Source organism: Neopelma chrysocephalum, unplaced genomic scaffold (assembly GCF_003984885.1).
Source record: "Neopelma chrysocephalum unplaced genomic scaffold, ASM398488v2 Primary Assembly neopelma1_82, whole genome shotgun sequence".
NCBI lineage: Eukaryota > Metazoa > Chordata > Aves > Passeriformes > Pipridae > Neopelma > Neopelma chrysocephalum.
This window is the reverse complement of record NW_020897744.1, coordinates 2,664,714-2,689,821: the sequence shown is the minus strand read 5'-3', so window position 1 is coordinate 2,689,821 and position 25,108 is coordinate 2,664,714. Positions and strand designations below refer to the sequence as shown.

The 25,108-nt window shown below is 43.1% G+C and overlaps 1 protein-coding gene across 1 annotated transcript; it reads right to left on the bottom strand.

The window, feature by feature from the left end:
- Positions 1-42: 42 nt before the first annotated feature.
- PITPNA (phosphatidylinositol transfer protein alpha) lies at positions 43-24,959 on the bottom strand. The gene is made up of 12 exons (XM_027690843.1): positions 24,796-24,959; positions 19,917-19,947; positions 14,475-14,620; positions 13,830-13,921; positions 10,152-10,159; positions 9,198-9,272; positions 8,738-8,821; positions 7,582-7,659; positions 6,555-6,665; positions 4,859-4,981; positions 4,054-4,123; positions 43-2,931 (listed from the first exon to the last, which is right to left on the bottom strand). Exons 1-11 carry the CDS (start codon positions 24,813-24,815, stop codon positions 4,076-4,078), a joined length of 816 nt encoding a protein of 271 aa, XP_027546644.1. The 5' UTR covers positions 24,816-24,959; the 3' UTR covers positions 43-2,931; positions 4,054-4,075.
- Between the last annotated feature and the right edge of the window lie 149 nt (positions 24,960-25,108).

Here is a 25,108-nt window from a genome sequence, read left to right as displayed (position 1 = left end):
CCAACCCCAAACCCCCAAAACAAAGGAGGCGGAGGCGAGAGGCTCTGTCTAGTATTTTATTAGATTTCGTTTCCAATATGCCTGTATTGGAAGATTTAGGAGACAAAAAAGGCACAAACTCACATTTAAAGAAACGACGAGATAATCTAACCCTTTCTACAAAGTGTGTTGCCAAAGGAAAAGAGCACAATGAACCCATTGGGACGTGGCGGGAGGCCCAGCGGGATGAACCCAGAGGGGTGTGGGATGTGGGGGGCAAGCAGCCCCGCCAGCAAACCAGTCTGACCCAGGCTGGGGCGAGGGACCTGCCTCCAGACCCCCAAACCCACCTGGTCTGGATGAGAGTGAGGGTCCCAGTGCATCCATCACCCCTGGACAGACCAGTGGAGGATGAAGCAAGGGTCCCAGCATATACATCCACCTTGGATGGACCAACAGTGGATGGGAGCAACAGTCCCGGCACATCCATCGCCCCTGGATGGGCCAATGTCCCAGGGCCAATCCTGCTGGGAGCCGACAGGTCGAGGGGTTCTTGCCAAAGCTGATGAGAGATACGGCACGGTAACGCTGCGTGATCTTTGCTATGCTCACTAGCAGGAACCAAGCATAGAGACTGAAGGGTCTTTACAGGATTTGTCTATCCCAAGGCTGAGGGATGCTTCCACTTCGGATCAAATTGGAAGGAAAGAAAACACAGGGCAAGGGAGGCGGGGGGGGGGAGTGTTCAGGCTGAAGTTCCTGCAGTTTTCCTCCCCCCGCCTCCAAGTTTTTCCACTAATCAGGAAAGCTTTGTGTAAAAGCTCTTACTCTGAAATCAGAGGATCAAAAAAGGATTGCACGGTGGAATGTTACAATCTGCTTCCACGGCGATTAGTGTCATCGGATGGAAAGCCTCTTGGATAACACAAACTGAAAGAACAAGTGTGCTATGTGTATTCTCAGGTTGCCCTCAAGTGTAAGAATCCCTCGAAACGTAACCAACAAACACAAACAGAAGTCAGTGCATAAATTCTCAGTTAAAAATACTTCAAACTGAAAGAACTCTAACTGGGGCCTACACTCCTAAAAAACTTCTGGAACAGCTACAGAACATGCCATGAAACATCCTGGTCCCAAATAGCCTCACAGATTAAAATTTAATTTCTTTACCTATTTTACAATAAATTTGTTTTACTTCTGCCTGGTGAGATTGCTAAAAACCCCTCAAACCCCACCCCAACCCCACAGAACCGTCTGAGGTCACTGAGAAGAGCCTGCCAGAGTTACTGGTACAATTCAGAGCTTATTGCACTTAGACATGAGTAAGGCAAAATAACAAACTAAAAATAAAGGGATAAACTGCCCCCTCCCCAGAAACCAAACGCCATCCTCTCCCTCCAGAGCATTTCTATCTTCCCTCGCTCTGCAAACAGTTCTGATCCCAGCCCTTGCTCAGCATGGCATGGGATCATTTCAGGATCTCCTGCTTGCAGGAGCAGGAAGGGCTGGAGGAGTTGGTGCATTACAGAATGCTAAAAAGACTCCTCAAAAGTGGTGCACCCACGACTGTTTGGCATTTCAGTATTTCATGTTAGTGCTGCCAAATACAGAAGTGGAAAATAAAGTTATTACTACTAGGGGAAAAAAAAGAAAAATCAAATATTGTGCCTTAGGGCATTAGCAAAGAAGTAGGATTTTTTTCCTCATATTTCAGAAAGCAGCATTTCTTTGTTCTGCTTAGTTGATTGTCTAAAGCTGTTATCAACATAAAGATAGTTCCAGTAAGTATTTGAGTTCATTAAATAACCAGAGCTCTTTACATTAACAGTATCCTTTGTGATTTATAATCACCAACAGATATCCTAGAAAACAACTGCAGGTTTTTATAAGTTATTTTTTAATAGCACGAAAGGAGATATTTTAGTCAGTCTTGCAATGGGAAGAATATTATTGCTGAGCAGAACCTCCACCCCAGGCATCTGGATGTAACCAGATACCAAGACTTTACTTGTACACCAGCCTTTGCAACATCCCAATTGGTCCAGGGAGAATCACATTATTATTAGTCAGTCACTTCAGCTTTGTAAGTTATGGGAAATCTCGGTAAACAAAGAACCAGGAAGTTGCAACATATGCCAAGAAAGATTTTTAAGACTGACACACAGCTGGAGGACAACAGAGCTACATGGGCCAAAGGGACCATGGACCCCGAAATTGAAACTCAACAGAGAAGTGCTGAAGGTCCCGGCATGGGGATGCTGATCACAGCTCCTGGGCAGTCTTTAATCCATGGATACTAAGACAGAACAAAGTAATGCCAGGCAGGAGCCATGGATCACAACTCATCGCAGACCAAGAACTCTCTCTGGCTGCTACTCATTATGTATTCAGATTACTCGCCATTAAATATCTCCCCCTGGGAGCAAGAGCCAAAGCAGAGCATTTTGTGGAATCGTTTTGCACTCTAAAATACTGACAAGTTTCCCTCTCCAAACAGACATTCAAAGAACGGTTGAAGGGCTGGGCAGAAACAAAGGTGGCAGTTTATCCCACATGGGAAAAAAAAAAACTAAAAAAAAAAAAAGAAAAAAGAAAAAAGAATCTAAGTCACCACACCACAAGACTATTTTAGCTAAAAATGTCACTTGGAAATCAAACAGGGCCACATGGAAGTTGGTCTGAACACAATGAAAAAAAGAGGAGGGAGGAGTTGTAAATACAGCGATCTCTAAGTCACACGTCTCCGAGGAGCTGCCTCCTTGGGATACACGTGCTAACACTGGAGTGCTTAGTACCAGACGGTCTATTTGCTCACAATATTAAGGGGCATCTAGAATTAGCTATGGGAGGTTTAAAATCGCCTGCCGATTGGATAGAGAAAGGCTTGATCCAGAGATGGTCCGCCAGTCAAGAGTGTGGATTCCCTGGGCCTTCCTGATGACTGTCTTGAAACTAAAACAAAGAGACAACAGGGAAACATTTTAGAACAACTCTGGAAGAGCAGTGTGCCAAAGAGACAACAGGGAAACATTTCAGAACAACTCTGGAAGAGCAGCGTGCCAAGAGAAGTGTCAGACAACCTTCAGAGAGCAAACGTGAGTCACGCTGTCGCCAGGCAGACAATGGCAACACAGCCCTGCATCATGACATTGCAGCACGAACCCAGAGTAAATGTGAACAAAGAAGGAAATAAAAAGGTTGAAGTTGCATTAAAAAAATCATCAGAAATTATCAGAAGACACCCCTTCAGGCACTCCCTCACCTTGCTCACCACCTACCACCAACCAACCAGTAGTTAACAGAGGACGAGCAGAGGTAAACAGACAGTGCTCCAGGAGGATGTGGTTCTGCCCCACCCCATTCTTCCCAGGGACAACTAGGATGGTATTTTACTGCCCTAGAAAAGTTGTGGCTAGTTACCTGGACTTCTCAACATAAATGGACAATCTCTTCTTTCTCCTTGCCTTCTTACTTCTCTAACACTATACCACATTCTTCTACAGTGTCTAAGAAAAATTCACCAAAACTGAGCCCCAAATTGATGACATAATTTAACAGAATAGAAAGAGAACAAGTCAAAAGCATTAAAACTGTAATTGCTGCTTCTCCTGCAGTGTGAAGTGTTGTTCCAGGCTTTGGCCCATTAGGAAATACTGCTAACAAGCAATGCAAGAAATAAATTCTTTGCTAATATTCTTGGAATGTTCAATTTCCAACTGTATCTAAGTATTTGCAGGTCCAACTTTCTTTTTTTGAGACACAAAAGTTTCTCTTCAAGTCACGGAAAGTAACACATGCATTACAGAAATAAGAACAGCAGTAAAATCTACAAAATGTTCTAACACATTTTTCTTACACTTCTCACTCAGACATTTCTTCAGAATAGATCTGAAATGAGACAGTAAAGTCGCTCATCAACCTGTCAGTGAAATGAGTTCACTATAAACACAATCAATACCACAGATTTGCCTGTCAGAAGCTATAAACAGGATCATTTCTTATATAGACTTTTTGGGGTTTTTTTTATTAAATAATAGAGCAATACAGAGTTTATCAAACTCCCTTGATACCTACAGTGCACAAGGACGGAGTCATATTAGTCATCTGCAGCCGACATTCCTTTCACTGGATCTTTTTCTCTCATCTGAAAGAGGAAACAATATTTGAGTACTGATTCTCACATATGTTATCTCAAAATGTATCAGGATGGAACACATTAAGCTACCTCCTGTATGTAAGACATTGATTATACCTGAGCATCCCAAAGCAGTGGTTGTGAAATGCACATGCAGGCACCATTTCTAGTTAAGCTGCAGGTTGGTTACAGGATTTGGAACCATTATCCAAGGGGCAGAGTGTACTTGAAACTATAATGAAATATCCTGAGGCATGAAGGGAGAGAAGGGTGCAGTGCAGGACACAAATCATAGAACAAGGTTCTCATTATTACCAAACTTGTGTTTCTTAGAGTAAGAATCCTGTTACATACTCTCACTACCTGCTTATAGTAATTAGAGCTAAAAAACCTTTTACTCAACTGGTTTTTGGCAATGAAGGAGGACAAAATGGACCATTCAGCTTTGGGTAAAAGCGAACAGAAGATATTAAAGCAGTAAATGAATCACTGACACTCAGACCCTCATTACCTGTGGTTCAATACGTTTCCTGGCTCAACAACAAACAGAAGTCCATAATGATCAGAAGGAGATGCCAGCACGATGGAGTCATGGCAAAATCATTCAAACCACACACAGCATGACCCAGATAGCAGGAGGACAGTACACACTCTGCTCTGACAATGCACCAGTCTTTCCTCTCTACTGTACTGGAGAGAAGCATTTTCTCACACAACCCACACCTGCCCTGCTTTTCCACTGACCTCATCCAGCTGTCTCTTGGTCTCCTCCTCCATCCTACGAATGTCCTCCATAGTCAGATCAACCCACTTATCAAGCCAGCAAAAGAGCTGCCGATGGAAGTTTGTGAAGAGACGCTTTTCTTGCTGCAAAAAGAGGAGGAATAAAACACAAACGAGCTTAGTCACAGGGCAATTACCATGGATCTACCCGGATTGTTACAGTTTTCAAAGATGTGTACACTGAAGAATCAGCTCTCTCGCCCACCTTTCTATATAGCTGCCACAATTGGAAACTGGAGATAGCTAATTTTTATTCTTTTATTATCTAATCTAGAGCCTTGAATCCCCAGAGAAAATGTCTTTTTTTTCCCCCAAGCCTAGACAGCAGTCTGCACACTGCATTGAAAGAATTAATGAATGCTTTAGTAATTTCCTTTGACTTGACAGTGTTCTGACTGAAAAAGGTGCTCCAAGTTGGGTTTACTTAGAGCACGAGAGCTGGCCTGAAGGTGCAGAACACAGGAGAAACAGGTATTTTTAAAATAATCCTTAAACTTGCTAAAAACTGGAAGCTAGGAAATGTAAAGGGCTGACATGCACCTATCTTGCTTTTTTTCTTTTGCACTGACCTAAAAAAATGCCTCAACTCGTTTTCCACAGCTGAAAACCTTTGCACAGAGGTAACTAATGTGCACAAGCTGCTTCAGGTTTGAAGCAATTTACTTCCATTTTATAGGAGATAAGCTAGACAAAGTCATTATATTAGACAGGGATACAACATGCCTCTTGGAAAGTCCTCATTAAGGAAGGACACTTCAGTTTTACCAATTATGGTTTCATATCTGATAACCTGCTCTTATCAAAAGCAGCTCGACTACTCTGAACCAAACTTGCAGACGCTCATAAGAAGAAAGAGATTGAACACACTGCTTTGTTCAGGCCTTTTGTTACACAGGTATTTGAAATCCTGTAGCACCATGGTCATTCCCCTTTGGAGTTCTCCTTAGATTATATCACCAGAGAATTGCTTTTGCAGAAGCAGCACTGTAGTTTATCAATATTAGCCACTGAGAAGCCTCTGTGATCTGAAGGCACTGGTGTTTTATGAACGTGGTATTGCCTGGAGAATCACCCACACTGATTCCCAGGTGCAGCATCCTGGTGCAGTTCATGGGTTATGGACTCTGCCACAGAAAAAGCTCTTTTCAGGATACCAATTTTGCTTTAAGTTAATGAAGTTTCAGCAGACTAGGAGAGGAAAACATGACTACAGCGCTAGGACTTGCCAGAAAGATCTCAGCTGATCAGGATCAAAAAGCTGAAGCTGTAACTATCCCCCCCCCAAAAACGTTTTGCCCCTAAGCAAAGTAAATCTAGTATAAATGGCATCATCTCTTCATTCACAAACCAACTACCAAGTGACTGCAATTCTCAGGCTGATCTATTAAACACTGCAAAACAGCCAATTTACCTTCATACACCGGAGTCAAAAGGGTTCAATAGCCAATTCACAGAAAATCAGCCAGCCCTGCCCTTGGATTAGCAACAAATTGAATCCACGTTTAACTCATTGCAGGATTTCAGAGGCCTTGACTACACTGCCTAAGGTGACATGACTGGATTTCAAGTTACTATCTCCAGGCAGGACACAATATTAGAAGCTTCTGAGGTGCTACAGCAGGTAGAAGATGAAACATGCCCCATTTCAATAACTCACCTTCTGTATAAAGTTCTCAACTTTATTTTGCAGGCCCCACCACTTGAACTTGACTGTTACCAGCTTGTAAGCACACATGTATGGACAATCTGACTGTTTCCCCAGGTCCTTCTGCAAAGACACAAAGATATTCACATTAAGACTCTGTCCAAGTGTCTCCAGGAAAGCAGCTCCTTCAGTCTTAACTATGAAGTCTTTCCACAATTCCTCACAATCCTCTTGCATCCTTACACCTTGCTTATCTTTAACTGACTAGTTTTGTCACATCTTTTCTCACCCCTTTCTCAGGGTATAGAAGAGCATGATGAAAACAGACCCTGGTTTTCTGCACAGGTCACCTTCCCTCCATTTTGAGAGTGGACTATTCCTTCCCCTCCTCTGTTGTCCATTTTTTCTTCAATTAAAATTATGTCTTTCAGTATTTTCACTGTTATGACACGACTTGGTTTCCTTAAAAGTCTCTTGACAAAGTGTCCCTATCTAAAACATCTTGGAAGTAGATTGTATCATCTGAGTCATCCACATAATTATTAAGCCCTAGACAATAAGGTTTCCTACTTCCTTTTATAGGAGTCATATACACTCCTCCCAAGTGAATCACATCAGCCTCAGCTTCTGCCAAGTTTGCCTCCTAGAGATCAGACCTGCACACCCAGAGCTCCCCAGATCTCATTCAGGGTCCCTTTTAAAGACTAGTATCATATTTGCACTTGTAGAGTCTTCACATTCCAAGGATTTCAGTGAAAGGTTAAACACTGCTGGTCATTACTCAGCTATTTCATCCTTGAATTCTCTTGGGTGGACCCTCGGGCTGAACACCAGACAGCTCTGGTGATTTCTTGGAACTCGTTCTTTGTACCAAACTCTTCCATTTCCTTTAACTTCAGAACGGATTCACAGCTGAGTTCCCTGTTTCCTTCTACAGAAGCGAATCCAACATTTTACAGATATATCTTTGGCTCCAAGCCCCAGCATCTGTACCTCAGTCACGAGAGCTGATACAGCTCCTGAACTCATCAATACATACCTTCCAGTTGGGACCCAGAGGTCCACGTCCAGTCTTGACAGACTTAAATTTTGCTGGATCTTCTTCTGCCTTGTAATCCTATTGGACAGACCCACAGGATTAAACACAAGTTATCCTACTGTTACCCAGCTGCTCACTCTCACAAAGGATGTATTTTTCTGTGCAAAGAACTAACCTCTAACTGTCTTCTCAAGAGCTATTGTTTTCAGACTTCAGAGGTCTTAAAGGAAACATATTTCTTCCCCCTGTGCTGGTCCTAGACCTCTGTGAAGTGGTATCAAACTGATATGACCTTTGTAAGGCTATCAGAAGATCTGTAACCCCTCAGGATACATTTCCTGTAACCACTTGTTCTTTGGGAGCTGAACACTGCTGCTACAGGAAACAGCTACACTCTCTGGAGCTGTGGTATCCAGGATTTTTCACTGCACTGCATCAGTGTGATGCTCACATGCTGCACACTAGAAGACAAGTACAGTCAAACTCACAGTACCACCAAAAAGAAAGAGGCTTTCAGTTATGGTCCTTATTGCACTGGAAATAAGTTTGCAGCATTCAGATGCTATTTATGTTCTACCAATTCATCTTTAGTGGAAAGAAAAGCTAAAATAAGTCCCCGTTCTGGTTTAATACCCAAGACCAAGTTTGAGAACAGGGACCAAATATGGTATCAAATACTGTTTTAAAGTCGGGAAACTCAAACAACATCCATTTTCATGCAGTTGGGTTTTTTTTCCAGTTCAGTACAGAAATATCCCTTACTTTCTTACAGTAACTGTAGTGATTCTTAGAACAAATTATGAGCTACATGACTTCAAGATATACTTGTGAAGCCATGGGTCAGGTTCAAAAAGGAGGCAGCTTCAGAGAGATCCTGTATGGAAAGGGCAGTGCCATTTCCTGCCAGTCAAACACTCAGTCAGCTGCAGTGCTGTAGAACTACACTATCACATGCACTGTAAGAAGGCAACACATTTTACAGACAGTGTTGACAGAGCTTTTAAAAGAGCTCTTTCTCTAGCTTGCTGGAACTTCTAAGGAATGCCTTCACTTGTCCTGCTACCTGTGACCATTCCTGGGAACACAAGTTGTACGTTATATCCCTCTTTTAGCACAAGGCCTCCCACACTAGGGAGCTCTTACCCACCTACCATACCTTGGGAAGTACTTGACTCCGATCAGCAATGTCTATATAAATAGCTTCTACATTTTTCCATACCTCTGGCTCCAGTTTATGGACCTGCAGTGAAAGAACAAGACTAATTTAACTGGTTCAACTACAAAACATTCCCATTCTAAGATCATAAAAAGCCAGCAGGAGATGCAGACACCCAGAGCCCCCCTTCCATGCACAGAGAGGACACTGTGGTAAACACACAGTGAGAGATCTTCTAAAGAAGCAAAGGTGCTCACACAGAACAAGTGTTTGGGGGCCAATTTTATTCTCATATGTGAGAAGCCAAAGGAAGGAGGCTCTGCCTTGCTAGTGAGATAAGCATTTCAAATCCAGGAACACAGTGAATAGACAGTTCCACACAGCAATTCTCTAATCTAGCACAGAAAGCAGCATTGTGACATTAAAGAGATGAGTAAAATGACATGACACAAGTACTCACATTCTCTTGTGTTCCAAGATCTGATTTATGCCAGGTTTCAATTTTGATCAGGAAGTCATCCTTCATATACTCATTCTGTCATCAAAATAAAGCTTCTTGTTATTCTCAGGATATGTAACTTGTCTTCTTATTAGCTAGATAAGCATTAGGAGAGTCAACTCCAAGAATTTTAATTTGACTGGGGTCTCAGGGAATTTCAGAATTATCTGTAAACACATCATTGCTTTTAAGGAATTAGTGATCAACTAATTTTGCTAAGATCAAATAAAGCACAAGCTGTTCACTGAAAAAACATAAGTTCCATTGTTTTAGTGAAACATTTGGAGTTTACAAATATCTTTTTCTGTAAAGGACAATATCTGTCACTCTTTTCAGAGTTTAGAAGGGATAACATAAGTTAACTAGGCAGAAACCATCTTTTCAAAGAGATTATTGATCTAGCACTGAGTACATATTTTGATGCAATTCTTCAAATTAATAACAATATTAAATTGATGTGTTGAGAGCTTTTGACACTGGAAAGGGGAGGGACAAGAAGCACAGTTCTGCCAAGTAAGCAAAAAACTTTCCATTTCTCACTATTACTGTGAGTGGCAAAGGACTTCCAAAGGTAACCCAATCCTCCCTCAAGGGAGCAGAAACAAAAGCACAAGGCAGTGAAACACTCAGCATGTAAAAAGGAAATCTCAAATTCAGAAGACAGATTACTCAAAGGGACACCCTGGCATGGGCTCACTGCCTTTTCCTCAGTTTCCCCAGGCAGTGGCACGTTCCCATTTGTAAAGCTGAGCATTGCTGCAGCACAGACACATCCCTGCCCCTGGTCACAAAGTGTTGGGAAGGGGGGTTAATCTACGTGATCTTACAGTGATAAAAGCTGAAGTGCCTTTAGCTAAAGAGCTTCTTTACATTTCAGACATTATTCCATAGATCATTAGTAAAAGCAATACTTACTGTAATAACTGGTCCAAGAAATCAACACATGAAAAGAAAGAGATACAGTACTTTAGTGAAAAAAGACTGTACAGCAACCACTGCCCTCCTCCCAACTATCAGCAAAACAGGGGCAGCTTCAGCTTCCCAGGGGGCTGCGGATACTACTGAGTTAAAAAAACATGGAAGCTGTTAAAAACCAGGGAAGTTCACCCCCTTCTCCTCTGGAAATTCTCAGGCTTGGAGAAACCCAGAGGAGCAGCAATTAATTATGTACTGCCACTTGTGCTCCCTGGACTCCAGCCAGCTGGATGAGAAGATGGAATAAGTATGTTCAGCTGACGGCATTTTACCAATCCTTTCTCAGCTTGCAGATAAGAAACCTCCCCATAGTTCTGGAGCAAACACATGCTGGATTTTCAGGGCAATGCAGACCTCACTGCTCCTGCACGGGGTAACCAGACCCTCTGCATCTCTACTGCTCATGGTAACCAAACTCCCCGGACAGGGAGGCTCAATTATTCAACACAGAAAAGCCATTAAAGATCCTGTAACAGTCAGCATCTGTTCCACCTGAGCCATCAGGGCACGTTAGCAATTCTACTCAAGACTAAGGAAGTCTGAAGCTGGAGTGGAACTTCATTGTTCTGTTCTGAAGTTTAACACGAGGGCTTTATTAAAGAGCAATTTGGTTTTAAAGGTACGATTGCAATTTGTGAGTTTCCAACCCAACATCCTGTAGACAGTTACCATCCCAAATCACCCTTCATGCACACCCAGCTTCCTTAATTATCTACTGCTGGGCCTTGGATTGTTCCAAACACACTGCAGTCTGAAAATTGCTTTTTACAGCAATTTTACAGAAGGCCAATTATTTAGACTGACACGTTGGGGTGGAGGGAGAGAACAAGGAAGCCGAGCTGAGGCTAATTCTTAAAAGGCTGAATTTAATCTCAAAGAACATTATTTCTGCAGGAAGGAGGGATTTTTTCCTGCTATTGCCAACAAAATAATGCCTAAACCAGCAATAATTATAAATCAGGGCCTTCCCACCTTCCCATGACTATGTACCATGACTACGCAGCTGCCTTAAAACAGGTTCCTTCACCTTCTTAATTTCTTCCCTGTGGGGAAGACTCCTCATTTGTAAAGCAAACAAATTAATCTCTTTAGAAATGTCCATTGAAACTTAGATGCTCAGCTTGTTACAAATTAGAACTTGCTCTTGAGGTGTTACAGCAACAGCTCCTACACATTTCAGCTGAACTTGTAACTTCTCACTTTCTCGACATTTGGCCACAGGCCACACTTATACTCAGAAGAGTGGAACACACATCAAATTGCTTTTCTAAAAACATTTAAGCAACATTACATCAGACTGCAGAAAAGACCCAGGAACACAGTTCTCCTTGGCACAAGCCCACAGGTAAAACAACTAGACAATCCTTATCACTTTTTACTGTAGAAGTTATGAACGCACACAACAATGATCTCATTTACTGTTCATACTCTCAAAGGAGCTAAGCAAGGCTTCCATTCAAAGTATATAAAACCAACATATTACAGCACAAACAAGTGTGCAGAATTGCAGGAAGTTATAAACTAGGCATTTAAATCCCCTCAATCTGCAGGACTGCTTTGATAATGGCACATAATATGCATATTAAAGTAATAATTGAGCTTTTCGGGGAGATATTGGGGAATGTAAGAAGGATGATCTTATATAATAAAAACAAAATACCATGAGGCACAATTAACTAAAAGTGCTGCTTTTTTCCAGTTTAGAAGGCTCTGTGTACTAGCTGATGTGCAAGCAAGCAGTGCCCCAGGGAGCAGCACACTGACACCCCCTTGATCCGGGAGGACACAGGCACAAACACCAGGAACTCCTACACTCAAACCAGGCTTAGCTCTTACTGTGTCCCTGGCCCTTAAATTCCAGACTCTGGTGAGAGGGATGAAAGCCCTGCCACTCACTGTAAGCCAGAAAGGCATTTTGTGCTGCCCAAAGACTCACGTGAGACCATCCAAGGGCTTCTCATGTACGACCAGAACACCTGAGAGCATCCCAAAGGAAAATGGTAAAGCACAAGGAACCCTACAGCACATCCATGGGTTCTTCCCTCCTGCCCAATACCAGCAAGGCAAGGTTTCAACTTTTCTGAGCTTCTCTTGATTCATGTCAGGCTGGCAGATTCTCTAAACAGATTTATCAGCCTCCGCATCAAAACTGCCTTCTGCTCCAACCCCCACAACAAAGCCCTTTCTATCTCATATTATATTGCTGTTTATTACAGTTGAGGATTTTTTTGGCTTTGTTATCATTTCTAGCATATCAAAATCTGAAATTTCTTTGACTGTGTTGGAAAGCCTTGTACTTGATTTTAGTATCGTGCTTTTTTATTTTATTTTTACTTAAGTAGAATTTTAGCAGTGGGTAACTGAAGGATAAGCAGGTAGGAGTGAAAAAACAAGTAACTCCACACCTTTGTTTCAGAAATTGGTGGAGAAAGAAAAGAAGAGGAGGAGGATAAAGCAGACATTTAAATCAGTTCAGTGTGTTTAACATGGAAAGAAGCTAGACATTTACTAGAGCATTTAAGTAATATGAAGCAAGAAAACTGTGTAAAAATTAGAAAGGTTGTAAATAACTGTTTCCACATCTTGAATTAAAAATTTATGGTGCAGTTGCTGACAGTATCTGAATTTTGTATTTGAAATATGCATTCCACAAGACTGCTACATGTAATTTCACATACTTAAGTAACACCATCCTGTCCTACTGCAAAGCTTTTTCCCTCTTTTAAAACACTTCATTTAAAATTCTCTTAAGTAAACTGTCAAAAAATATTTTTTTCTATATTGAGTTTCAAGTACAGTTGGAATTTTTAGGTTTCTAGTTCCCATAGCAACTGTACCACTACCAACTAGCAGAAAATTAATCCTTCAAAGATGCAAACAGCATAAAGCAGCCAAAAGCACTACAGAAGTTTGGAGGCAAAGTCAAATTTTCAGTTCCTACAGCAGCAAAGACCAGAAGAACCGTAGTGGTTAAACACTGTGGCTGGTAACTTCAGTAAGATAATAAACATTCCTGTAGAAAATGAGTTTGATGTTATTTCACCACTTTATAAAGCTTCCAGAGCCTCACCCCTGCCTTACACATGGATTCACTTCATGCTTGTTGGACGAGATTTGGACAACTGTGTCAAGCAACTGTAGCATCACCTGCTCAGCCTTCACCAACCTCAGATCCTGCAACTGAGCAAACACCATCACATAACACCTGCTCCCTTCAAACTGCACTAAGCAAGAGGCAACTGAGATCTGCCCTCTTCCCCTCTTGCATCTTCCACTGGTTTTCCCACCTGGCTACACCTGCACTTGAGTACATAAAATCATCCCTCATATTTATTTCATTAGTGTTACACATCTGTTCCCTTGGTAGGACTAATATGGTCCTCAGTCTGTTCTTTTCCCCTGTCACTCAGTAGCAGCACAACAGACAAGGGCACTTCTTTTAAGTCCTCATATCTTGCTTTTCCTGACCACAGAAAGGTGGTAGAGAACAGAAACCCAAGATTTAAGAGCTGAAACAGTTTCCACACTAGTTGCTTCCTTCCTTATCCCTTCCTACCCTCGTCCCCACCCTCAGAAACCAAAAAGCCAGAATCCAACAGTCCTTCCTCAGGCACTCACCGGTTCTGCAGTAGGGATAGGCATTCCATGCTTTTTCATGTATATTCAGAGCTCCTTCAGGGGCCAGCATTCTCACAAATGTTGGCACCTTGCTGCAGAATTTGGAAATAGGAAGAAAGGCATTGATAAGGACTTCATGTAATGAGAGCTCTGGCCCAGACACTCTGAGACAGGCAGGACATCACCTGGAATGCAAATGCTAGAAATATGCACTTGGGCACATTGGTGGAATTTGTAGAGTTCTCCCCACCCCCAGTACAATGTTTTCCAGAGATGCCATACTGGACATGTTAATATAAACCTTTTTTATATAATGAAGGATAGAAAGGAGGAGAAAAAAAATATCAGAGGCCGAAAGCAGGTTGAAATCTAGGAGGTATTTTGCTCTTTAGCCAAATTCAAGTATGAAAACACGGGGTAACAGGATCAAACTTGCTTTGAAAAGCTCAAAGCCAAATTTTCTTGGGACAACAGCCACGTTTACAGGGGTGGGTAGGTGTACCAGCGATGCTCACTGCCAGCTGCTGTTACACTCCTGAGTGTCTTTCAGCCTTTACATAATCTGTGATTTACAGTTGGTGCAACCCTATTGCAGCTTCCTCCAGTTCCTCTTGCCCAACTCTGGGAGTACAATGCTTCCCATACCTCTGTAAGTGGTAGATCTTGTGTGTGTACTGCCCACGCTCTCCATCTCTTTCGTAGGGTTCGTTCACCAGGACCTCCACTCCTTCGCCTCCTCCAGTTTCATTTTTACTGGCTTCTGCCACAGAATACAGCTGCCCCACTTGATACTGAGGAAGTTAAAGACACAGTATTATGACAGTTATAATTTAGCAGAAGTAATAATTTCACCAGATGATGCCAAGGACAAATTCATTACCTGAGGAGAGGGCAGAGAAAAGGACACTCACTTGTATGGCTAGATAAGAAGCTCATTTAATCTCATTTGATACAGAAAGCTGGAGTGGTAGTTAGGAGGAAAGCACTGTCAATAAAATAGTTACCTTTAACCCTTAAATCTCAAGCTCCAAACCAACACAAAATCAGGAGAAAGCAGAAAAGATTAAAGGAGTATCAGGATAACATTTAAAGAAAACACAGATGAATTCAGGAATACTGCAGCAAAATCCTTTGTTTTCACTCTTTTTGGCACACAGGTGTCCCAGTTGTTCAGGTCAAATGGAGAGTAAAGCACTGCCAGTCCTGAATCAATAAGCACACAGTACTGCATCCAGAAGAGTTCCAGGGAACTTCACATGAAGTTTTTTTACAAAATGCTGTCACTGTTCCCCCTGTTATTTTTCCTATGATCCTTGTTTTGGCTTGTGGTTTTTTCTGTATCACACTTCCTCTTAGCCACAAGTTTAAACCACTAACAGGGAGAGCACAGAATTACAACATGCAGCAAAATTTTTATCCTAAGATTATTTTTCAGTCTCTTACTGACACTCACTTGGCACATTATGTGCCAGAAATCACTCAAACCACTTGATACTATACAGTTGCTTTCATAAGAGGCAACTTGCACAAATGTTTCACAGGGAATAGCAGAGGAAAAACCAAGAACATGAACAAAAGAGAACATTCTTCTCTGCATAAGATCTTAAGATTAATACACTCTTGCCTCTAGTAGCTACAAAAGGGGATGCAGAGCTCAAAAGAAACATGATCAAATGAAGAAAATTCACTCAGGTCTCTCTGAGGCAGAGTTAGATGAGCAAAGTTTGAGGAGGAAGAAGCTACAGCACTAAGTCAAAAGGAAGTGTTCTAACTTAAAAGAGTTAAGTCTTCAGAACTCTTAAGCAAGCAAAACACCAACTGTTGCCAAAGGCAACAGAACAGAGAGGCAATCTGAAAGGGTAATCCACGAAGTGTTTGGCATCGGAAGTGCAATGACTTAAAAAACCCCCACCAAAATCAAAAAAACCTCCAAAACATAACTACAAAGCAATGGAACACTGTTTAGGCCGTGTTCTGCAGCCCAGAGCTCTGCACCAGAGTCAGGAATAACACTTAGCACACTGAAACCCAGCCTGGAAAAGTGGAATAGAACCCAGAAATACTTCACTGGGCTGGTACATCTTCAGCAACGACGGAAGATTTCTACAGTCGTTAAATTTTGTTGTCAGAGTATCCAAAATAACAACAGCTCCCAAGCTCTTCGGTGTTTTGTACCATCTGGTGCTAACAAAGACCATGGAAACATTTATTCCTATTGGAAGAGCAGCTTTGCTGGATCTCTCCAGAAGGTGCTGGCCCAGGTTATATGAGCAGCTCTTGCTTGGCTGGACAGTTCCTGCAGTGGCACAGTAGGTTGGGTTTCAGTCTGGATTCTGGGCTGCAATACAAGGTCCTGACTTCTGACATTTCATACACCACATTGCTTTCCTTATGACTCCCTACATATGACCCATACAGAAAAGAATATTCACCTCCCTCCAGAAGAGCAAAACATGAAGAGTTGTGAAACCTTAGAACCAAAGTTGCTTTCGCACGGTTAGAGTCACTCATTCATAGTGAAGAGAGTTTGTGATGAGTTTGATAAATACAGTATTAGAGGGGAGGATGGAATGGCTGTGACTGGTTTGCAGCAGGTCCCAGGACAGGTCTCCAGGGGTACAAACTAATTCCTCTTAGTAACAATCTCTTATTCATTCCTTCTCCCTTTCAAATACGTGGGTCAAAGTTCACATACTAAGAGGATAAACCCTTTGGTTTAACATCTTCACTATTTAAACTTCCCTGTTATTTCTGAGCCTTTAATCGTATTGATAAAAAAGGCCCAAATAAAACTGTCCCAATGAACAAATCCCACAGCATCTGCTTGCAAAGGTTAACAGAGAAACAGATCCTGGCTCCATGAATCTGGACTCCAGACAGCTACAGACAGACCTATCCTTGCAGATCTGAGAGCTTCAAAATAACCTTCTCTTCTGCAAGAAATCATCCCTCTTGATCTGTGTCACAACACCCCTTACATAGCTGACAGGATATCTTCATTACACCAAAACTCTTTTAGAAGGCCTGATTTCAACACAGCCATCTCCAAGAACAGTTGTTTTCCCAAAAGCAGCTTTGAACACAATTAATAAATAAGATTCCTCTGCGTTTGGCAAGCTCCTTCCCATGTGAAAGGAACAAAGAGGCAGCACAGAATGTGTACACACAGCTCTAATCCATACCAGAATTTCGGTGGCAGCTGGCACGACACCCACACAGCCGCTCAAGTCCACGCTCCCAAACTTGGCACCGCACAACATGACGTTGGTCAGAGTAAGAGAGCAAAGGTTGGCACCCAAGATACAACAAGGTGTTTTCCTTTTGGTCCCTGCAGTGGGACAATGTATAAAACACAGGAATGCAGCTTGCAGCCCGCACTTGAGCAGGACCACATTTTGGCAGAGTTTCCTTGTAGAAGACAGTCTGCTACAGTCTAACTCCTACATCCCAGCCTTCAAGTTTTAGTCATCACCAGGGCTTCTCTTCCTCTATTTTATTCTCATCTTAGCAGTTACTTGGCTAACTAGTCAGATTGATCTCCTCAGTGCCCTCCCAATCACTAGCTTTCTCTTGAATTCCATACTATTGGTTAAGCTCCATTTGCCAAGGGGTGAGGAGACTGAACACAGAATCTTCAGCATATCACAGAACCACACAGAAGGCTCTGTCAACCCTTTGATGATGCCTCAAAGCTACAATTCATTTCATTCCCTATTTTACACATTGGCATCAGACTTTTGCCAACAATTTGCACGCAGAAGGTGTGAACTCTTATGTCTTTGGAGCAAAAATGGCCCATATTAAAGTGAAATCAGAAGTCCTCTTGCTAGCCAGAGATGCTTAATGAACAGCTACACAGTCAAGAGCCATAACAAGTCTCCAGAGCCCTATTTAAGAGTTTTGTACACAAGGAAATCCTTGAAAGCAATGAAGTTTTAACAGCTGGTTTGTAGTACAGACAGCAGTGTGGTGACCAAGTGATGCACAGATGTGTCAGCATCTTTCCACACAGGAAGGGAGTGAAGCAATAAGCAGAGCACTAGTCATCCTCTGAGTCAACACTGGAAATAACCTTTCTTCTTAAGCACACCTTTAACACTGTCAGGTCATCCAAGTACATATGCAAAGGTAAGTGAACTTTAGAACTCTTTCCACTCATGGAACTGGCTCCTGAAATCTGGTCTATCATGGGAAAAAACACCAGACCTTGAAATGAGGCATCACTCAGGGACATGGTGACACTACACAAATTTCGGGAGAAATTAAGTTTGGTCAAGTTGAGGATCTATTTGCAATCCAGGGTAGAGGAACACACCTCCTGAAACAGATAACCCCAGGGCACCCTCAGAAAAGGAGGTTGCTCGAGAGCAACAGATTCACTTACAGCCCAAAAGCTCAGTGCCCCACTCAGGCAGCCCACACACGAGGCTCAAACGTGCCTGGCACTGAACAGCCACGGAGGGAAAAGAGCACAGCCAGGGACTCGCTTTAACTGGATGAAGGCTAATCCCAGTATCAGAGAACTCAGAAAAACCCTGTGTTGGGTTCCATCCAATCTAACCCCCTCAAAGAAACAATTTCTATACTGACCTGCATATTCTTTTTACGCAGCTTGATACCAAGGAGCCATATCACTACCAGGCAGGCTCCTGTTATTCAGGCTGAGGTCCTCTGTGTGCTGGGCTTGAGTACCTTGCCATTTACCTTCTCTAACCTGCAAGTTTGCATCCTTTGCTTACTTGGTAAAGGTTATCATGTTAGTCCTTCCTTTGACAAGGACTTCCCCACACAAATAGCACTCAGGCACAATAAAAGACCCAAACATTCCTACTGTAACACTTCAGTCTGACTTCTGTTAAAACTGCTTGAAACAGATGAATGCAGAAAGCATAAAAGCTACAGGTAGGGAGCTGGCAACAGACAGACTTCTGGCATTATAACATAGATCTAAAATCACTCTCTGATCAGAGGCCTAGACTTTCCATCAGCATGTGATGCCTGTCACAGCAGACTGATCCACAGGAACAAGAAACTCAGTTTAGACACTGCTTTTGTTTTACTAGCCAGCCCCATGGCTGCAGGAATGCACCACACCAACTCCTAAACTGTGTTCTGTCGAAAGAGTAGAGAGTTATAAAAGGGATATGCTTAAAACAGTGCTGCCATGAGCCAGCCCACCACTGTCTACGCCACAGTAGCTGCTATATTCAGAGGAAAGAAAAATGAACAAGAGTGCTGTTATCACAGCTCTCCTCAAGAGTTAGAATAAGCCCTTGATCAGAGCTCACAATCCTAAGGCTTACAGCCAAGGATCACAAGAAAAAAAAATGCATCCAGAAGAAGAAATCTACTGCAGAGGTCCTGTAGACTCTGCTAGTATGAAGGTTAAAAAATTCACAACATTTATATGGTGAGATTCTCTGTAAGAGTGGTGTTCAGTCAGAAGGGAGGAAGGAAAGGCAAGCTGCAACTCAGAGGAAAGAGCAGGGAAACAGCCACTGACTCTGCACAGCTTCTCCATGGCCAGTCTGGTGATCAAAATCATTATAAACTGCCCATTATAAACTGAAACTTCTTCTCTCAATTAGAGCTTTACCTAAACAAAAAGGAAGTTTTCTGTTTGCAAGAGCTAGAGAGGACAGGTCTTAAAGAGTCCTAGGAAAGATATACACAATCTTTTTTTTTGCTAAACCAGCCTCATAAATCAGGAGAAATTCTTGATCTTTGCCTACAAGTTTAAAAACAAAGAGTTCCAGCAACACACAGTTTAAAGGGTAACTTAAAATTGTACTGAAGCTTCCTCTTCATGTTAGAAAAGTAAAGAACAATAGTACTAATCAAAAGGAAACTGCACTTTAAAATAGTCTGTCAACTCTAGATTTATAATCAGCATATCTGAAAGTATAAGAGATCAGTGCCCTCAGACTTTAATTTGGTCAAAATAATAGCGAATGAATAACAGCTCACAGGGGTCCTGAAGACAGCTATATCCTTCTCTTGCATGTTCCAGGTTTTTTCATACAAACTGCTTTGATCACAAGTTTATTTACAGTCCTAAAGAAAGGAGGTAAGAAGAAAAGAACTTACCTCCTCCACAGACACAGGCAGGATAACGCGGCTGAAAGGGAACACAGAAACAGAATGTTAACAAATATCCCAAAATTTACACAGCACATTCCTCACAGCAATGGCTGCACAGCTCTACCCTCCACCCAGTATTCCAGCATCCACCCAGTGCTACCATCCCTAGCTCTTACTCTTTAATCCCAAGACTATTTATAAAATAACCTCAAAGAGAACCAACACACAATGGGACATAATTGCAATCCTCTACTAAAACTCTATAATTCAACAGACCCTCCCTGGTGATACCTCACTGGCCTACAAATCTACGCAGCACCAACACAGTCGTGTGTTCCCTCTCATCCATCCTTTCAGCAGTCACATCTTATTTCTCATCAAGCAGCTGCAGAGGGTTGCTCTGGGCCTCAGCAATTCTGCTGAGCTCTGCCATAGCCACAAGGCACTGCACGATTCGCTCACATGTCCCAAACCAGCAGGAAACAGCCCTGAAGAGAGAGCAGAGGGGAGGCTTTCTCAGAGCTCACTGCACAGGAAGGTGCTGCCACTTCTGTACGTGAGTCACTTCTTTTCCCATGGTGGTTTCCTGAACGCTTCTTAGAACTGACTGACTGGGCAGCAGAGCAAAAACTGCCAGAAATCACACTGAGGTTTTTTTGGAAAAGAATAAATGTAAAGCTGACAAAAATGCACACATGTTGAGGCCTTTAAAAATATTGTATCTGTCTAAAAAACTAGATTTGTATTTAACTTCTGATGTTGAACAAGGAACCAGTGCAAGATACAGATATGAAATGGATACTGCTACTGTGGGTGAAGAATTCCCAATTCTTTGGGAATTAGTCTCAAAGAAACTAGGACATAATGGGATCAGAAAAAAAGTCCTCTTTATTAGCAAACTGATTTTGAAAAAAGCAGCACTGGTGAAAACTGAATTATTTTTTAACATATTGCCAGCAAGACACCACAAGAACAAACTGCAAGAGAGGCAAAAGTTTATAGATTATGTAAGATTACTTATGACAGCAATGCTTTATGCTGGCTGCAAAGTGCTGCAGAAAGAGCTACTGAGAACTGCAGATGAAGTTCAGTGTCAGTAAAAGCAGAATAATGCACTACAGGCACTTGTTTTCACCAAACACATGGAGTTACTGAGCCCCAAATTGGCTATTGCCAACAAATATCTTGTGTCTTTATGAAAAAGCATCTGGAAACATCAGCTCAGCAGCAGTTCAAAAGTAAACCCAACATCACAACAAACACACACAAAGAGACTATTATGTCATTACAATCTCTCATGTATCAATGTCTTGAATATTGCACATAGTGCTGATCACCTCATCTCAAAGAGGATAAAAAACAAGTGAAGGAAGGGAAAAAAGATAATTGGAAATGGGAAAAAGCTTCCATGTGAGAAGAAAGCAGTTAGACCTGGCCTTTCCAGCTTGGGATAAAAAACAGCTAAAGGGTTCAGGTATGGAAGAGCACAAGAGATCATGACTGGTGTGAAAAAGTGAATGGAGAAGGAACAGTGGCTGCCTTACAAGAGAGCAATCAGTAAGCAACAAATTTTAGACCAAATCAAGTGTACTTCTTTACATCATGTCTACTGAAGTCATGGGATTCCTTGCCAGACATGGAAGTATAAGCAATTTTTAAATGGGACTTGATCAATTCATGGAAATCCATATGCCACTTACTGGTAGGATACACTGAACAGCAATCGTTGTACTCACTATTGTATATTATTTCCTGAAAATATCTGCTAAAAGGCAAGATGGAAGAGGATCTTTGGTCCAATTCAGTATGATGTTCCTTACATATGGGAGGACAAAAGAAAGGAAATGGATTTCCACAGGTAGACCTTGTCATCAAGCATGACATTAGGTTAGTTACCTGGATAAAACTGCAGTAAGAATGAAAGGAAGGACAGGATGATAAGTAAAGGTGAAAGATCAAGAAAAAGGGAAGAAACAATGGCTTTGGAAGAGAGTTAAAATATTTGTCTTTAAAAAACCTGGTGTAAAAACACTCATGTAGCCTAATGAAATTCCATTTAGGAAACTGGAAGACACTAGGTCTGAATATTTATCTTAGACTTCAATGTTCATCAACGAAGAAACAACACAAACAAGTTCAATGGTTTACAATTTGTTCAGCAAGCCAAGAATGCAGGAGTGAATAACACTTATAGGTAGTCAAGTAATAAAGAAGGAGGAGGGAAGACTTCTCAAGAGGATCTGAAGGAAAAGCTTCACAGGAGCAGCAATGGGAACAAAAATTACTAAGTTTAAGACAGAACTCGCTCAACTTATGAGAAATTATACAATGTGGTTGGCCTGAAAATGCTGAGGAACAAACACTTAAGATCCCTCTCAGATTAAAATGTCTCAAATGGCAGCAAAGGGAAGTACAGCTGCAGAGAAGGTCAGTGCCATCACCGTCACTTCACAGGAAAGGGAAGTGAGTCTCCACTCTGATTCTCCTCAAGCTCTTCCGATGCAGCTTAAATCAGAATAAGGAGAGCAAGCAAGGCTTCAACCAGCATTTACCAACCCTGAAACCAAAAACATGCAAACAAGTGAACAAAATCCATGCAGCTCATCTGCAGCACGGATGGGTAGAAATAAAAGGTAAGTCTGAAAGTCTGACAGGACATCAAACAAAAAGTTAAAGTCATCACTGCATAACCATCAGGACAGGAATCTGCACAGAAATGATGATACAGACTGATTGAAAATAAAACATGTGACATCAGGTTTTTGTTATATTGCTCTGTTTCTGTAATGTCTCCTAAAATACCTGTGGAGCAGATAATAAAACCCATCTGACTGAGTAGGGAGAATGTGACAAGGGGTCACACCCAGCTCACACCAAAACAAGTGGTTTCTATATGCCTTAAACAACTGCTTCCCGGAATAGGAGATTTCATCAACAAACATCTCAAATAGGATGCAAAATGGGCAACTTCAACATACAACATCAAGGAAATACATACCAGAACCAATACAATGACACAGCTCAGAATGTGCAACTCTTAGAGACAGCTGGGAATCCCAAGAAGGGAAAAATAAATGCTCATTTCAAAGCACAGCAGCAACCTTGACTGTCCTTAGAGCCACATATGTCTTACTAAGGACACAATGAAGGGAAGAAAGGGAACAGAACAATGTAATAAACGACAACATTTAAAAGGTTTGCTGGCCCTTCTGAAAATAGAAATGGAAACCTGTAAAAAGAAACAGATGTAGGAATTCTGGGGTTTTAACCTTTAGTCTTAATGTTTACACTTCACATCTTGCTTCTGAAACAGGCAGTGTAAAAGACTAGTAGACGTGTTGATTTGCTGAGGTAAATAATATCGAGTAAAATGACTTTTGGAAGTGATGCTCATCAAAATGAACTGTTCATACGCTCAGAAATCTGAAAATTCCAAGGAGAGATGTTCCCACCTTTACAGCACAGCTCCCTGGCAATGAGCTTTACTGTGGTACAGGGCAAGAGGTTGTGAGCAGAAGCATGAAAAAGATAGAAATAAACCAGCCAAGGTGCTGTAAGAGGGAAAGTAGTAAATTCATAGGAAAATATCAACAAAACAGAGGTTATAGAAGGAGTTAATTATATTTTCATGCACGTGAAACTGAGCACTTAGGCCAGGTTTTTGTCTGTTATCCAGTTTAAGGCTACAGAAGGTAACAATGTCTCTGTGTTACAAAGAGCAGTCCTGCTGCTGCTCTTGAATTCTACACTCCTATTGTTGGATAAAAATAGCAAGGGTTTAAGGATTGGGGAAAAAAAAGTTAATCAAGTTTAAAGACTAGCACAAGGATCAGTACAACTCTCAATATTGTTTTAATATTTAAATCCATCCCATGGTCCATAATCTGGCAAAGTAATTACTATAAAGAGGGCACAGTCATGTAGGTAAATGTGTCTAAGAGAAGACCTGAAAACCCAATTTATCATTGGGATCACTGATATATCCTACAAAGGGGAGAGGAAAATATAAACAGAAAGCCTCTTCCATCAGCCAAACTGAGTTTAAAATGATGGAATGCACTCAACTTAAGAATGCACTTGAGTTAACCTTAAGAATTCAGGGAAGAACTATGTGCAGAGCTTGAAGACACCCAGCCAAAGTGCACCGGTCCAAGAGCATATTCCATGTTAGCAAACCCAAAGCTGCTGAACCGAAGACTGCGAAAAGCGACTGTGACTAATAGTTCCACATCCTCGCCTGTTTTCCACCCCTTCAACCCCATCGCGGGGCAGAACAACCGCAGCAGCTTCAGGGTCAGCAAAGAACTCCAAGGGCCGGTTTCCAACATCCAAAAATATTCTGGCGCTACCTTATTCCAGGAGCTTCTCGTTGGGGACTCCACAGCTAAAGGCGGGAGGGGACCAAACCCAGGCTTGGCACTTGGCCCCGCTACAACGAGCAGAGGGGCCAAGACGCCCCAGCCTCCCACAGACCCCCCCACGGAAACCACCGGGGCTGACACTCCACCGGTGCGAGGCCCTCGGCACCGGGGCACCGGGAACAACCCACAGCCCACCGCCGGTGCGGGGCCAAGGGCCCCGGGGGGCCGCGGGGGCCCCGCGGAGCCGCCGAGGGGCCGAGCGGACCCGGTGCCCGCCGGCAGCCGCGGCCCCCGCCCCGCCGTGACCTTCACTGCCGCCCCCACCGGCGCCGCGGCCCTCACAGCGCTCCCCCTTCCCTCCTTCCCGTCCCTTCCCTCCCCGCGGCCGCACTGCGGGGGCCAGCCCGGGCCGCCCACCCTCGGCCGCCCCAGCGCCAGGCCCGGAGGTGACCGGAGGGACGAAGAGGGGCCGAGGCTGGGAGGGTGGGGGGGGGGGGGTAGCAGCGGCTCCCCGCCGCACTCACTATTCCTTGATGAGCACCATGGCGGTGCCGCCGCGCCTCCCGGCCGGGCCAGCCCCGCTGAAGGTGACAAGGAGGCGCGTCCCCCGGGGGCCGCTCCGCTGCCGGACGGCGATGGAGCCGAGCGAGCCGAGCCGAGCCGAGCCGAGCCGAGCCGAGCGCGCCGCACCGGGACGGGGGGGCCGGGCCGGGGGGGGCCGGGGCGGTTCGTCTCTGCGGCAACGGCTGCGTCACCTCCGCGCCGCGCGCGGGGCGGAGCCCGCGCGGCCCCGCCCACCGCCCCCCTCAGCGCGGCGCGAGCGCGGCCCGCCGATTC

Bases quoted from the DNA above. Each gene is read 5' to 3' on its own strand.
- PITPNA (XM_027690843.1), bottom strand. From the start codon at position 24,815: ATGGTGCTCATCAAGGAATA. The intron at 19,948-24,795 runs GTGAGTGCGGCG...GTTCCCTTTCAG, and splicing joins ATGGTGCTCATCAAGGAATA to CCGCGTTATCCTGCCTGTGT. The intron at 7,660-8,737 runs GTATGGTAGGTG...TCTGTCCAATAG, and splicing joins GGAGTCAAGTACTTCCCAAG to GATTACAAGGCAGAAGAAGA.